A 15016-nucleotide genomic window follows, 5' to 3' on the forward strand; every position below is an offset into this window, starting at 1 on the left:
TCAAGATGGCGGCCGTTAACCTGGGCCTGGTCCCGGGAGGGAGAAATCCCGCAGGGTCGAACCAGGGAGCTAACAATTATTCATAGGGTTTTGCGGATCCACAAAGTGTTCCAAAGCCGCCCATCCACCTCCTGAATTTCAATGAGCATGCTTTAAACACTTTTGGGGAATGAGAGAGGAAACAATGTTCCAGAGAAACTAGAATTGTCCATCCTGAATTTCTATTCTGTATTGGCAAAGATGACTTTTGTAAACTCCTTTTCCAGGATATAATAAGAAGTCTTACAACACCAGGATATAAGGTGAAGATTTACAGACAGAAATCTCAAACAAAACGTCACAATCTGACAGTCACTGAATTCGTCGGGACGTGAATGTCTTTGGCCTTTGAATCTAGAAGGAGAAATATCTCTCTTGTTCTGTTGGCTTCAAAAGGCTGTAAACAGCAGTGTGATTGGAATAGCACCGAGAAGCATTTCCTCAGGTGAGAGAGTTCCAGTCTATTGTATGTGGAAAGAACTTTATCTTGTGACACAGCCTCAAAAATCATTACGCACTTGTTCTGTGTTAAACCTGGAGAAACACAAGGACAGCAGCATCATGAAGAATCAGTGGAAATGCGGGGACTGTGATAAGGGATTCAGGTACCTATCTGTGCTGGAAATTCATCAACGCGGTCACACAGGAGAGAGGCCGTTCACCTGCTCTGTGTGTGGGAAGGGATTCTGTGAAATATCCAGCCTGCAGAGACACCAGCGAGTTCACACTGGGGAGAGACCGTTCACCTGCTGTCAGTGTGGGAAGAAATTCAGTCACTCATCCCACCTGCAGAGACACCAGCGAGTTCACACTGGGGAGAGACCGTTCACCTGCACTCAGTGTGAGAAGGGATTCACTCGGTTATCCCACCTGCAGAGACACCAGCGAGTTCACACTGGGGAGAGGTCTTTCACCTGCTCTGTTTGTGGGAAAGGATTCACTCAGTTACCCAACCTGCTGAGCCACAATGCCATTCACACCAATGAGAGACCCTTTAAATGCTCTGATTGTGGGAGCCGTTTCAAAAGGTCTCAGGAACTGATGTCCCACCAGTGCATTCACACTGAGGAGAAACCGTTCAACTGCTCTCACTGCACAAAGAGGTTTAAACGGCCATCCCACCTGCAGAGACACCAGCGGGTTCACACTGGAGAGAAGCCGTTCATCTGCCCTGTGTGTGGGAAAGGATTCACTCGGTCATCCCACCTGCAGACACACCGACAAGTTCACACTGGGGAGAGGCCGTTCATCTGTTCTGACTGTGGAAAGAGATTTACTCAGCTACCCAATCTGCAGACACACCAGCGAGTTCACACTGGGGAGAGACCATTCACCTGCTCAGACTGTGAGAAGCGATTCTCTCAGTTATCCAGCCTGCAGAAACACCAGCGAATTCACACTGGGGAGAGGCCGTTCAGCTGCTCTTTGTGTGAGAAGAAATTCTCTCGGTCAACACATCTGCTGAGACATCAGCGAGTTCACAATTGATGATCGGTGTTGGACTCTGCTGTTATTGCTGCTGTTAATCACATCCAGGACTGAACCATGTTCATTCTGACACTTTGTGAAGTGGGAGGGTTGGAGGGTTTCTTTCTGCTGGACTGGCCAGTTTCACACTTTTGCTTCTGGTAGGCTGATGCTCTTTGAGCCTGGGACTGCAATACGGCCTCTCCCTGATGAACTCAATGCATTCTATGCTCGGTTCGAGCAGGTAACCAACAATCTGCTGTCGAGTGCCCCAGCAGCCCATAACTCACCCATTACCCACCATCACAGCTTCCGAAGTCATATTGGCCTTCCTGAAAGTGAACCCTCGGAAGGCGATGGGCCCGGACGGGATCCCTGGTCGTGCACTCAGAGCCTGCGCGGACCAGCTGGCAGAGGTGTTCGCGGATATCTTTAACCTGTCCCTACTCCACTCCGAGGTCCCCACCTGCTTCAAGATGACCATCATCATACCGGTGCCAAAGAAGAACCATGCAACGTGCCTCAATGACTACCGTCAGGTGGCCCTTACTTCAGTCGTAATGAAGTGTTTCGAGAGGTTGATCATGAAGCGCATCACCTCCATACTCCCAGAATGCCTTGATCCACTGCAATTAGCATACCGTCGTAACCGGTCCACAGCAGACACCATTTCCCTGGCCCTACACTCATCCCTAGAGCATCTCGACAACAAGGACGCCTACATCAGACTCCTATTTATTGACTACAGCTCCGCCTTCAACACCATAATCCCATCCAAGCTCATATCATAGCTCTAAACCTAGGACTTGGCTCCCCACTCTGCAACTGGATCCTCGATTTTCTGACCAACAAACCACAATCAGTAAGAATGAACAACAACACCTCCTCCATAATAGTCCTCAATACCGGGGCCCCGCAAGGCTGCGTACTTAGCCCCCTACTCTACTCCCTGAACACACAGGACTGCGTGGCAAAACTTGGTTCCAACTCCATCTACAAGTTTGCTGACGATATGACCATAGTGATCTCGAATAACGACGAGTCAGAATACAGGAGCAAGATAGCGAACCTAGTGGAGTGGTGCAGCGACAACAATCTCTCCCTCAATGCCAGCAAAACTAAAGAGCTGGTCATTGACTTCAGGAAGCAAAGTACTGTACACACCCCTGTCAGCATCAACGGGGCCGTGGTTAGCAGTTTCAAATTCCTAGGGGTGCACATCCCAAAGATCTGTCCTGGTCCACCCACGTCGACACTACCACCAAGAAAGCACAACAGCGCCTATACTTCCTCAGGAAACTAAGGAAATTTGTGCAATGAATCACACGCCTCATGACTTGGACTCCAGTACCACCAGTTGCAAAGTGAGGAGACTAGTGTCCCTTCAATAGGCTGACACCATAACTTTTAAAAGTAACTTTCTAAATGTAATATCACACCTCAGAATTGACCAAATTCAAACAACAGTGCTGTTGGCTGTCAGATTTCTGTCAATGTCTGTTTCTTTTCCTCTTATATCCATAGAAACCACCTAAACTGTGTGAGTTTGTTTTTATTGTTTTCTTGGAATCCCTTTTACGTGTCAGATTTTTTCTCCAATCTTTATTTTAGAATATTAACTTGTATGAATAAAAACAAATTCATCACCTCTAATTTCCAGTGCCCAGGCTCGATGGTTGTTATAACCTGGATACTCATGGATAAAGGTGTTTACTTCAGATTTCCCGTACGCAAGCACTCGTGTCTGGGATTAACAAATATTTAAAAACAAAGTCTTTCCTCCATGATGAAACGTGTTTAAAACTCCCGCAACAGCACAGACTGCTGCTTGCCAGCTGGTAAATTCTTAAAGATAGAAAACTAATGATGAGAAACCAGTTGCTTCAGCTCAGACAGTCTATAAATCCAAGGATCCTTGATATATTAATTATAGCGAGGCTGTAGACACAGCTCACACACAATTTCAGCTCATGTGCCTGATGGAAACACTGGATAATGGGACGGGAGTATGGGGCACCACAGCTCAGGCAGATCTTTATCTCACTTATGTTCAGCAGTCAACAGATAAATTAAGACAAATACGTGCTTGCTGATATTATAATTAAATATACGTTCCCCAATTATATTTGGTAATTGTACTAATATTTCATACATTATATAATCCTAATTATTAGTTGTGAATGGACATAGATAATTTTTAAATAAGTGTATTTTGATTGGTGTATGTTAATTACGTGAAAGATGAGCAAAGCCATAATGACTCTATTTTTTCTATGATTGGAGAGCTGGTAAGCCACCTAGTGGGTGCTTAGCTCTCTTGCTATAGCTGTAATAAAGTCCTTGAACTGAAGCTATGGGCAGGATTTACTGGCTGTTCACTCTGGCAGGAAATTCCGGTCCCACGCCGGTGCATGGGTTTCACAGTGACGAGGAGTGCTGTCACCGGGAAATCCGGTTGAGAGCGGCGGGATTGGTAATCCCGTTGGCGGGCCTCCTCCAACTCTGTAAAACATTGGGCGGGTGGTCAGTAAATCCCCCCTAAGTGTTGCCTGGTCAGTTGGGGAGTGAGGAACACTGTGAGGAATTGAACTAAAGAGAAGGTTACTAGACTGGAATGCCCAGCTAGGATATGTAGAGGTAGACCCTAATATAGGAGAGCAGAAGATTAGGATAGTGCATTTTAGACATTAATCCAGGATGCAGAGAGTGAACAAAGGGGCTGGGCAAAGCATAGCCAGGAGGGGGGGATGGGCAGCCATTAGGACCGGTTCTTTGTGCAGAGGATGCTGTGTTACGGTTTGGTGAGTATTATCTACTCTTTGACGGTACTCTGACCGGCCACTGTCAGACTCGTGTCAGCACTGAGTAAAAGGCGGATCTGTACCCAGGGGCCAGACAACTGAGAGTGAGGGCTATGTCTCGGGGACTGTGGGAGGGTAAGGGCCACAATCTCGCAGACGGGATTAATCATGAGGTTCGTCTCAGAAATCCGGGAACCCAGGGCTGAGGAATGTAGAGTGGGCCTATCAGGATCGGTAATTGTGAAGATCAGCTTATATGGCCAGGTCAAGGAATATGTGAGAAAGACCTATGAGAATCATGCATTTGTTACCATTACCTTATTTGGACGTGTGTATGTGAAACTTGATGCTACATGAATATATATGAAAACGCATGCTTTGTCTCTCTTTGTTCGCTCACTCTGGAGAAGTCGGAGGCTGTGGACTCCGGTCTTTGTCAGGGTGAGAGTAGCTTGCAAGCTGGTTAAAATAAAATACATTGATACCTACGAATCCGACTCAGCGTTTGACTGAGACCAGGCTGAGAGCAGAAAGAACTCAATTTCAACAACTACAGTCAAATCGGTGTGAATCTCTCACAACAAAATGGCTTTGATGATGTGATCTGCCCAGGCAAGCTGTGAAGGCAGAGTTACGGTTTGGTGAGTATTATCTACTCTTTGACGGTACTCTGACCGGCCACTGTCAGACTTGTGTCAGCACTGAGTAAAAGGCGGATCTGTACCCAGGGGCCAGACAACTGTGAGAGTGAGGGCGACGTCTCGGGGACTGTGGGAGGGTAAGGGCCACAATCTCACAGACGGGATTAATCACGAGGTTCGTCTCAGAAATCCGGATTTTGAGATGGGGGCGAGCGCTGAGAAAGCCGATGTCGAGTTTGCCGCAGTTTGGGGAGGTGAGGGGATTATGTCTCTGTCTACACCTTGCCCGATGGTCGAGAAGGTTGATCGGCAAAATGCAAAATCAGGGATGGATTCCTTCCAACCCTCCAGTGCACAGTAAGAAATGGTGGGAGGTTCAGACCAGTGACAAGACAAAGAAAGCCATAGTCATCATTCTGAGTGTACGAACAACAAAGTTGATGCATCTACAAAGTTTAAATCCCATGGTTGACAGTCTAGCGGCCGTGGAGACCACCCAAATTGGGGACCACGGCTCCCCTCGCTGTGGTGCAGGTCAGTGCAGCTGACTGATTCCTCCCAGCAATAACACTGATTCTGACTTGGAGGGAGAGGCAGCCGACCACCACCCCGAGGACAGATAGCCCCTTTTCAAATGGTGGTGAAAGCACTGCATGGATAGAGCCAGATAAGGAATGCTGAAACAGTGCCTTTTACTATAAATTGATAAAATCCAAGAATGAATTAAGTTGTAAATGACATACAAGCTTGTGTTGAACAATTCTTTGATTCAGTTCTGAGTCAAGGTCAAATATAAGCCTGCAGTTCGGCAGAGACACAATTTGAATTTTTCAAAACAAGTTAAAAATGAGCTGTTAAGATTTCTTTCAAACTTTGTTAAGTAACTAAATTGAAATTGGTTTAAAGGAAAAGAACAGGACAGAGGAAAACAAATTGTAGCAGAAAATTTAACTATTTCAGCAGTCAATTGATGTGTTTTTAAATTTCCCAGAAACTTATTGTCTAAATTACTTGATATAAAGTTTGTGGATTTATGAAATCTCAATGACATCAGTTAAAAGTCGACATTTTGAGCACGCTCTAGAGGAAATTGGAACAAATGTGAAAATGTTATTGTGTTATCATAATCACCCCCAGATAGAGAAAATAGATTTTGCAGGTGGTAATGTGTCTGGGTGGGAATACTTTTGAATCATCAAAGAATAAGTGATGCCTATGAAATCGGCATTGGAATAATTGAAGTTATTTAATGAAGGAGAATGGAGGAGCTTGTTTATTATTTTAATCAAGAGTTTGTGAACTTGTAGTGTTTTGTGTCTTTCCGAATCTGTACCCGTGAGAGAAAACTGCTGTGTGAAATTTTACGAGCTGTGAGAATCTGCGTGTTTCGTTTGTTTTATGTTGATATTCGGAATTTTGCCTTAACAGTGGATCACCTTGTCCCAGTACAACCCCGGAATAGCAGTAAAAATAAGGCGACACCACCAGCCTCATCCCAGAGGAGCTTGGGAACTGATACAGAACGATTTCATAGGTACAATACCCTTTCAAAGGGCAAGAAGTATTGTTTAGTAATTATAGACCAATTTACTAGGTGGGTATAAGCATTCCCCAGTTGGGACAGCTCCACCATGACCGTAGCTGAAATACTACGAGAAGAAACCATACCAAGATGGGGGTGACTGTTCAAATGGATTCTGATCAAGGGACACATTTTACTGGTGAAGTTATCAAGGAAGTGTGTAAACAAATGGGGATTAGGCAGAAATGTCATCAGCCTTATCACCTGCAAAGCTCCAGAATGGTTGAGCGAATGAACCGGACTCTTAAAACATCAATAACAAAGGCAATTCAGGAGACCGGGGAAGGCTGGGTCTTACCGGGAATTCTGATGCTTCTACGGGCCACCCCGAAGCGGAGAACTAGATTCACACCCTTTGAGTTGATGACTGGCCGAGCCATGCAACTGCCTGAGGGAATCATTTCCAGAGGAACTGATGGCGAAGCCACTTTGAGATAGGATCCGAGAGTATGAGAGAGAATTGAGCAAGTAGTTACACTTGATTAAGAAAGAAGTCAGAGATCGACAGGCAGTGCAGGACTTGGAGCAAGATCAGCAATTTGAAAGATCAAAAATACCACAGGTTGGCGATAGGGTGAAGGTAAAGGTAGGACCAGAGCGTAGCGGCTTTCAACCGGGATGGCATGGACCATATAGAGTAATATTGACAGGTGATACGTATGTGCTGATACAAAGATGGGTCGTCGGTGGAACGATTCTAATAAACCAACAACCTCCCAACTGGGGAGACCAATGTTAATGTTTTTACAGGTTTCTATTTACTTTGGTGACATTTGTGAGATTATGGAAGGCACTGATAGTGAACGTAAAGAACAACACCTGTCTGCATCCCAGATGTTCAGCTACCAGCCGGAGGAGCAGGAGAGTGGATCAAGAAACCCAACATCTGGATATTGGATAGGGGTAACATTGAACAGCCACAGAACTAAGGCAGTGACTCTGCCAGGGGTCCATGGAGGGTCCACAACCAACACTGGCGTGAAAGACATCGTCCTACCCAAACCAGGGATCCCCAATCCGACTCAGCAATCCTGGGTGGAGAGGGACAAATGAGTGGCTGACAGTTTAGGGCAGAACAATCAAGAACTGGGATGGTGGCTTAATAATCAGCCACTCGAGGGTTTCAATATGACCGATGCGAAAGATACAGGCAACAGTTTTGACATTAAAAATATATATAATCATTCCACGGGCTTCAGAAGATGGTCCCACTGCTGTGCTTATAATGATTCGGATTATATTAGAATTCAAGAGATCCTGACATCTGGTATTAATGTGATTGCTGATTGGATTCATCTTCCCCCTTTTGTGTGGGAAGCCAGGTACAATTGTTGTTATTGTAAAGAATTGTGTATTCATGTAGTTGACGGACTTGATTGTGTTGATGTCAGATGTTAATAAGAGGATCAGGGGTTATAGGGAGAAGGCAAGAGAACGGGGATAAGACAAATATCTGCCGTGATTGAATAGCAGAGCAGACGCGATGGGCCGAATGGCCCAATTCTGCTCCTATGCCTTATGGCCTTATAGTCTTATAATTTTAGCACCTGTGGTTATCAGAAACCTACTCAGTGTCCAAAAACGGAAGACACCCCCACCCCACTGCTCCGATGGGTTAGCTAGAATTGGGGAGGCTAAGATTTTGCGACATGATGTGACAATAGTGTCCTTCGAGGTAACTTACAATGTTTCTGGGTTATTAGAGATTTTACATTCCAAGTGCAGTGACCACCCCAATGCTATAAAATGGGCTGAGCCCAGCTCCAGGAGCTCATTGATGATTATACCCATAGGATTGCTCCTGAGTCCCAAATTAGAAACAAAAGGAGTATACTGGGTGATATTGGGGGATTATATGGAAGTGCAAACACAATAGTCAATTCAGGACAACTGTCTGAACTGGACAGTTACTCGTCCTGGGTCTCCAGAGAAGTAGGAAAGGGGCTACAAAATGGGGCTTATGGGACCGAGTGTACACTGACCGCCATAGATTTACAGGGTGAGGGGCTCTTACAAACACTTAACCGAGCAGCAAGGGGGATAATTGAAGCTACTGAGAATCAGGCCAAGGGAAGGCTTGCGATAACCTGGCCCATTACCTGATAATGGGACCTGGCACGAGACCTGATAATGGGGACCTGGCCCGGGATCTGATAATGGGACCTGGCCCGGGACCTGATAATGGGTGCACTATCTGATATTGAGGATTCAAATTCTGACCTATTCCCCGGCATGTATTTGGCTTCTTGTATCCATTCAATTTTCTTAATATTCACCGAGACGGACATGAATTGGAGGTCAATCGACCAGGTGGAGGCCCAGTGAAAGGAGCTATAAAATTTATCATGACGGTTCCACAGGTGAGTATAACAAACAGGATCTTTGAGGATAGTTACAGATTTGAATCACTGGGGACAGAGAAAAGTGGTGGGGTTTACTGAATTGGATCCAATGGGTGTGTTACCTCCAAGGAGGGACTGGCACATGTGACCACTGTGGACTGCTGCTCAGAATCGGAACATTTTATAATGGATGCCTGTCGGACCCTAGAGCCTCGAACAAACAACAGGAAAGTGACTGTTGACCTTTAGCCATCAAAGGAGGCATTTAAAACCGTCCAGTTGGGCCTCACACAGTGGTGCTTAATTATACCAGAGACAGAGATAATCTCTGGAGGCTTGATTTGTGAAAGTAATCACAGTTTCTGTTTGCAAGTTACAGATGCATTAACTGGGAGAATTCCACCTGTCCGGGAAGATGTCCGGATACTCGTCTGGTGCCTGGTGGGATAACTGGATGTATATTGGCGAAACCCCAGGGAAGGTGATCCGACAAGCCATGCAGAGAGCTACAGGAATTGCTCAATAATACATCAGGCATTCCAAAGAACAGACCAGTAAGGGGCAAATACAGGTGAAGCCAGCTACCCAGACTACCACCGGACTGAAACAATCAGAGATACACCATTGGTGGGATATATTTGTTCTGGGAACAGCAGGGAATGTCTAACTATTTGGTGGGAAATAACTAGAATGGGGATGACTGTTGTCACAGCGATGATGCTCACTGTGTGCTGCTGGCTAACAGGACTGCCCAACACCCAGGACACGTCTCTTTACATCCCAAAGGCACCCTTACAACCGTGCCAAGGGGAAAGGTTTGAAGCTGGTATTTAGAGCAATTTAGATTAGGGTGCCTCCTGAGATTTGAAGGACTGGCCATCCGAAGGATCCAAGGGGCAACTCAACATAAAATTGGCCTGTTTTGGGTAAACCAAAGGCCATTAGGGGGGACTAAAAGGGTTAATAAATCAAATCATATCAGTTTATGTAAAACCCTATACAGGTTTTTAAATAGAACCCAGGTGGTTTTACATGGTCTGCTGCTTGCTATATTCCTGCAGATAGAAACAAGTTTGCAGTGACCAGTTACTGCAACAGATAAGCATTCAAGGATTTTTAATTTCAGCAAGAATGTAGACACACAAGCATGCAGCTGCCACCCATGTGGTTCTCACAGAACACAGGACAATGGGATGGCAGTAGAGGTACCACAGCCCGTGTGTACATTTTATCTCATATATGTCCAGCAGCTCGTAGACACGTAGAGACAGATATGTGCTTGATGATATTATAATACTATGTACGTGCCATGATTATGATTGGTAATTATACTCCGATGAATTGCATTATGTAATCCTAATTATTAGTTGTGAATGGACATTGATAATTTCTGAACAATGTATTCTTTTCATTGGTGTATGTTAATTACCTGAAAGATAAGAAAGGATATAACTACTCTGTATTTTCTGTGATCGAGGAGCTGGCAAGACACTTGGTGGGTGTGTAGCTCCCTTGCTTATGATTGAATAAAGAGGTTCTTGAACTGAAACACTTTGTGTGTCATCTGGCCAGTTGGTCATAACCATGAAACTCCCACAACAGATTCACAGGGATGATACGAGAACTGAGAGTGTTTAAGTTACAGAAGCATGTGAAATAAAATGGATGGATTAGTTGCACAGGTAGATGTAATAGGGCATGATATCGTTGGGATTATGCAGACATGGCTCCATGGTGACCAAGGATGGGAACTAATTATTGAGGGCTATTCAGTTCTTAGGCAGGACAGACAGAAAGGAAAAGGTGGTGGCGTTGCATTGTTGATTAAAGAAGATATTGATACAATATTGAGGAAAAATTTTAGCACGGACGATTTGGAATCAATTTTTGTTATGTTAAGAAACACCAATGGCAACACACATTTGTAGGGGTGGTATACAGACCACTAAACTGCAGTGGTAATGCATTAGACAGGAAATCAGATGTATGTTGTCATAATATCCACGCATGTATATAATGAAGTGCAGACAGGCAATGATTGATACACAAGATGATCAGTAAGCACACAGCACAGTGCAGCCAATCACCAGACAGGACACTACCACTATAAAGCCAGAGAGCACTAGGTTTCCCGCTCTCTCTAGACCCAGCCACTGAGATAGTCAGAGTCCACGAGCTAGCCAGTGCAAACACCATGCGGTAGCTAGTAAGTCTTGTCAGGCTAGTACAAGGTCTCCAGTCAGTTCAGTGTAGTGTCGACCCACAGTTAAATATGTATGTTAGTTCTATCGTTCAATAAAACCGTGTTGGATCTTCTACAGTGTTAGAGGTCTGTTTATCGCATTGCTGCATCAAGTGCAGTCCACACCGAACCGACCTGCCTAACACATCATATGTGACAAAGGAACATCTGTGATTATGGGTGACTTTAATCTGCATACACATTGGTGAGTCAAATTAGTCACAGTACAATAGAGGAGGAATTTCTGGAGTGTACATGGGAGGGTTTTCTGGACCAGTATGTTGAGAAACCAACAAGGGAACAGGCCATCTTGGACTGGGTGCTGTGCAATGAGAATGGATTAGTTGGCAATCTAGTTGTGAGAGAACCGTTGGGAATGAATGACCACAATTTGAACAAGGCCAGCAGCGGGGTTTCAATTCCCGTAACGGCCTCCCCGAACAGGTGCCGGAATGTGGCGACTCGGGGCTTTTCACAGTAACTTCATTACTGAAAGGAAGAACAGTGGGCAGATTATGCAGGAATTCAAGGAACGAATAGGTGAACTCCAAAAGTTGTTTATTCCTATTTGGCGCAAGAGTAGAAAGGGAACTGTGGCCAAACCATGGCTTACAAGGGAAATTAGAGATAGTATTAGATTCAAAGAAGAGGCATACAAATTAGCAAGAAACGTAACAGACTTGAGGATTGGAAACCGTTTAAAATTCAGCAAAGGTGGACCAAGGGATTGATTGAGAAGAGGAAAATACAATATGAAAGTAAGCTAGCGGGGAACGTAAAAACTGACTGTAAAAGTTTCTAGAGGTATGTAAGGAGAAAAAGATTGATAAAAAAGAATGTAGGCCCCTTACAATCAGAAACGGGGGAATTCATAATGGGGAACAAAGAAATGGCTGAGGGACTAAAACTGTACTTTGCTTCTGTCATCACAAAGGAAGACATGAATAATGTACCAGAAGTTCTGAGGAACACAAGTTTTAGTGAGGAGCTGAAGGAAATTAGTAGAGAAATTGTTTGGGGGAAATTAATGGGATTGAAGGTGGATAAACCTCCAGGGCCTGACAATCTTCATCCCAGAGTACTAAGGAAATAGCCCTAGAAATAGATCTATTGGTGGTCAGTTTGCAAACTTCTGGATTCTTGAATGGTTCCTACAGATTGGTGTGCAGCTAATATAACCTCACTATTCAAAAAGGGAGGTAGAGAGAAAACAGGGAACTATAGACCAGTGAGCCTAAAGTCAGTAGTAGGAACTTGCTAGAGCCCATTATCAAGGATTTCATAGCACAGCATTTGGAAAGCAAGGGTGTAATTAGAAAAATTATGGATTTATGAAAGGGAAATCATGCTTGACAAATGTACTGGAATTCTTTGAAGATGTAACTAGTAGTGTTCATGAGGGAGAACCAGTGAATGTGGTTTATTTAAACTTTCAGTAGGTTTTTGACAAGGTCTCACAAAGCAGATTACTATGTAAAGTAAAGTGCTTGAGATTGCGGGTAGAGTCTTGAGATGGATAGAAAGCTGGTTAGCAGACAGGAAGCAAAAAGATGGAATTAATGGTCCTTTTCTGATTGGCAGGGAGTTGCTAGTGGGGTAACACAGGGATCTAACAGACCTCCGGTGGCGGGTCTGAGTGAGTAACTCGCTCATTTGGTGGCTCCTGCTCTGGCTGGACTTTTGGACCTTTCCCCCCATGTTTTTTTCGGTTTTAAAAGCTAGTCTCGAAGGTGGAGGCAATTGGGCACCGTTTCCACATATTGGTGTATGGAAAAAAGAACCAGAAGTGCACAAAAAGGAAGAAATAAGAAGACAAACAAGGGCTGGGTTGAAGCTGCAACAGAAAATAACATGGCTGATGACCGGACCCCTGGTGTGACGGCCCAGCGATCAACGGAGCAGTTGATGCAGGCCATCCAGGATGGCTTTGCCAAGCAGAAACGGGACTGCCTGGATCTGATAAAGGAGTCGATTGATTGGCTGGAACACAGATTGGACGCCTAGGATCGGGCAATCCAGAAGCTGGAGAAAGCGCTGGCGGATCAGGAGGAGCACCAAACGGTGGTGGAGCTGGAGGCGGGGATGCTGAAGGATCAGCAGAAAAGGCTTCTGGAGAAGGTAGAGGACCTGGAGAATAGGTCCCGCCGGCAGAACTTAAGAATCGTTGGACTCCCGGAGGGGGCTGAGGGAGCTGATGCTGGCGCATACATTGCGGGTATGTTTCAGAAGCTTTTGGGAGATGGGGCATTTCCCCAACCCGTGGAGGTGGATAGGGCGTACAGAGCGCTGGCAAGGAAACCGTGAGCGGGAGACCCTCCGAGGGTGATGGTAGTTAGGTTCCACAGGTTCCTTGACAAGGAATGTGTTCTTCAGTGGGTCAAGCGTACGCGGAGCTGTAAGTGGGGCAACAGTATCCTGCGTGTTTACCAGGACCTGAGCGTGGAGGTGGGCAGGAAGAGGGCAGGCTTCAACCAAATCAAGGCAATCTTTTTTAAGAAGCAGGTGAAGTTTCGGTTGTTGTATCTGGCTCATCTCTGCATCACATATGAGGACCAGCACCATTATTTTGAGGTGCCCGAGGACGCGATGGACTTTGCGAAAAGAAAAGGGCAGATGGTGAACTGAGAACTTTTTGAACTATGATGTAACTTTTTGAATTATGTTTGTCTTTTTTCTCTTCTGTATTTGAGTTCTGTTTAAGAAGGGGGAAGCAAAAGTTATTCGTTTTTGGGTTTTCTTTCTTTGTTCAAATGGGGGTGGTTGGCAGTGCCTTTTACTTTGAATTACTTTGAATTGCATTATTGTGGGATTTTCTTTTAACTGGGTGACTGTTTGGGGACGGCTTGATGAGAGAAGTTGTTTGGATGAGGGGGGGGGGAGGCGAGGGAGGGAACAATAGGTGGGAGACTATCTGGCGCTGGAGGCGAGGGCCACCAAGCTAGCTGGGTGAGCTAGCTTACGGAAGCAAAGTGGGGGGTGTGCATATGGTTAGTTTATGGCATGGGTTAGGTTACTGAGTGTTGTTGCTAGTGGGGGGAGGGGGGGTAGTTGTTCTGCTGATGAGGGAAGGACTTGGGTTGAGGGACAGAGTGGAGGTCGGGGGTGGGGGCTTCCGGGGGGCGGGTCGGAGGAGGCACGGTGCAGGGGCTGCAGGCGGGACCAAGAAAGGGGATGGCTGATCGGTGGAGGGGGGGCACGGTGCCCCCAACTAGGCTGATCAGTTGGAATGTTAGATGGCTAAATGGGCTGGTCAAGAGGGCACGTGTGTTCACGCATCTGAGGGGTCTGAAGGCGGATGTGGTAATGCTGCAGGAGACACACCTGAGGGTGGCGGATCAGGTCAGATTAAGGAAAGGCTGGGTAGTCAGGTCTTTCATTCAGGGTTGATCACAAAGACGAGAGGGGTCGCGATCTTGATTAACAAGTGGGTGCTATTTGAGGTGGGCAGCATAGTTTTGGATGGGGGGCGTGGGTTGAACTGCAGGTTAGTGAAGAAGGTTATCAGTGCCCGCAATGGAGGTTAGATGTAGGGCTATTGGCGGATGAAGCGGTGTGCAAGAGACTGAGGAAATGCTTGCAAAATTACCTGCAAGTAAATGACATGGGGGAAGTCTCAGCAGCGGTGGTCTGGGAGGCACTGAAGGCAGTGGTGAGAGGGGAGCTGATTTTGATCCGGGCCTACAGGGACAGGACGGATAGGGCAGAGACGGACCGACTGGTAAAGGAGATTTTACAGATAGACAGGAGGTACGCGGAGACCCCGGAGGCAGAGCTTTTAAGGCAACGACAGAGGCTGCAGGCTGAGTTTGGCGTGCTGACCACAGGGAATGCACTGGAGCAGCTTAGAAAGGCGAGGGGAGCGATTTATGAACACAGGGAGAAAGCCAGCAGAATGCTTGCAC

At 45.9% G+C, this 15016-nt stretch overlaps 1 protein-coding gene across 1 annotated transcript; it reads left to right on the forward strand.

Annotated features, from left to right (window-relative positions):
• LOC140422129 (uncharacterized) lies at positions 1–4795 on the forward strand. The gene has a single exon (XM_072507127.1). It carries the CDS (start codon positions 508–510, stop codon positions 1525–1527), a length of 1020 nt encoding a protein of 339 aa, XP_072363228.1. The 5' UTR covers positions 1–507; the 3' UTR covers positions 1528–4795.
• The last annotated feature ends 10221 nt before the right edge of the window (positions 4796–15016 follow it).

Source organism: Scyliorhinus torazame, chromosome 5 (genome assembly GCF_047496885.1).
Source record: "Scyliorhinus torazame isolate Kashiwa2021f chromosome 5, sScyTor2.1, whole genome shotgun sequence".
Taxonomy (NCBI): domain Eukaryota; kingdom Metazoa; phylum Chordata; class Chondrichthyes; order Carcharhiniformes; family Scyliorhinidae; genus Scyliorhinus; species Scyliorhinus torazame.

Excerpts from the sequence above, each read along its gene's own strand:
- LOC140422129 (XM_072507127.1), top strand. The coding sequence starts at position 508 with ATGTGGAAAGAACTTTATCTTGTGACACAGCCTCAAAAATCATTACGC.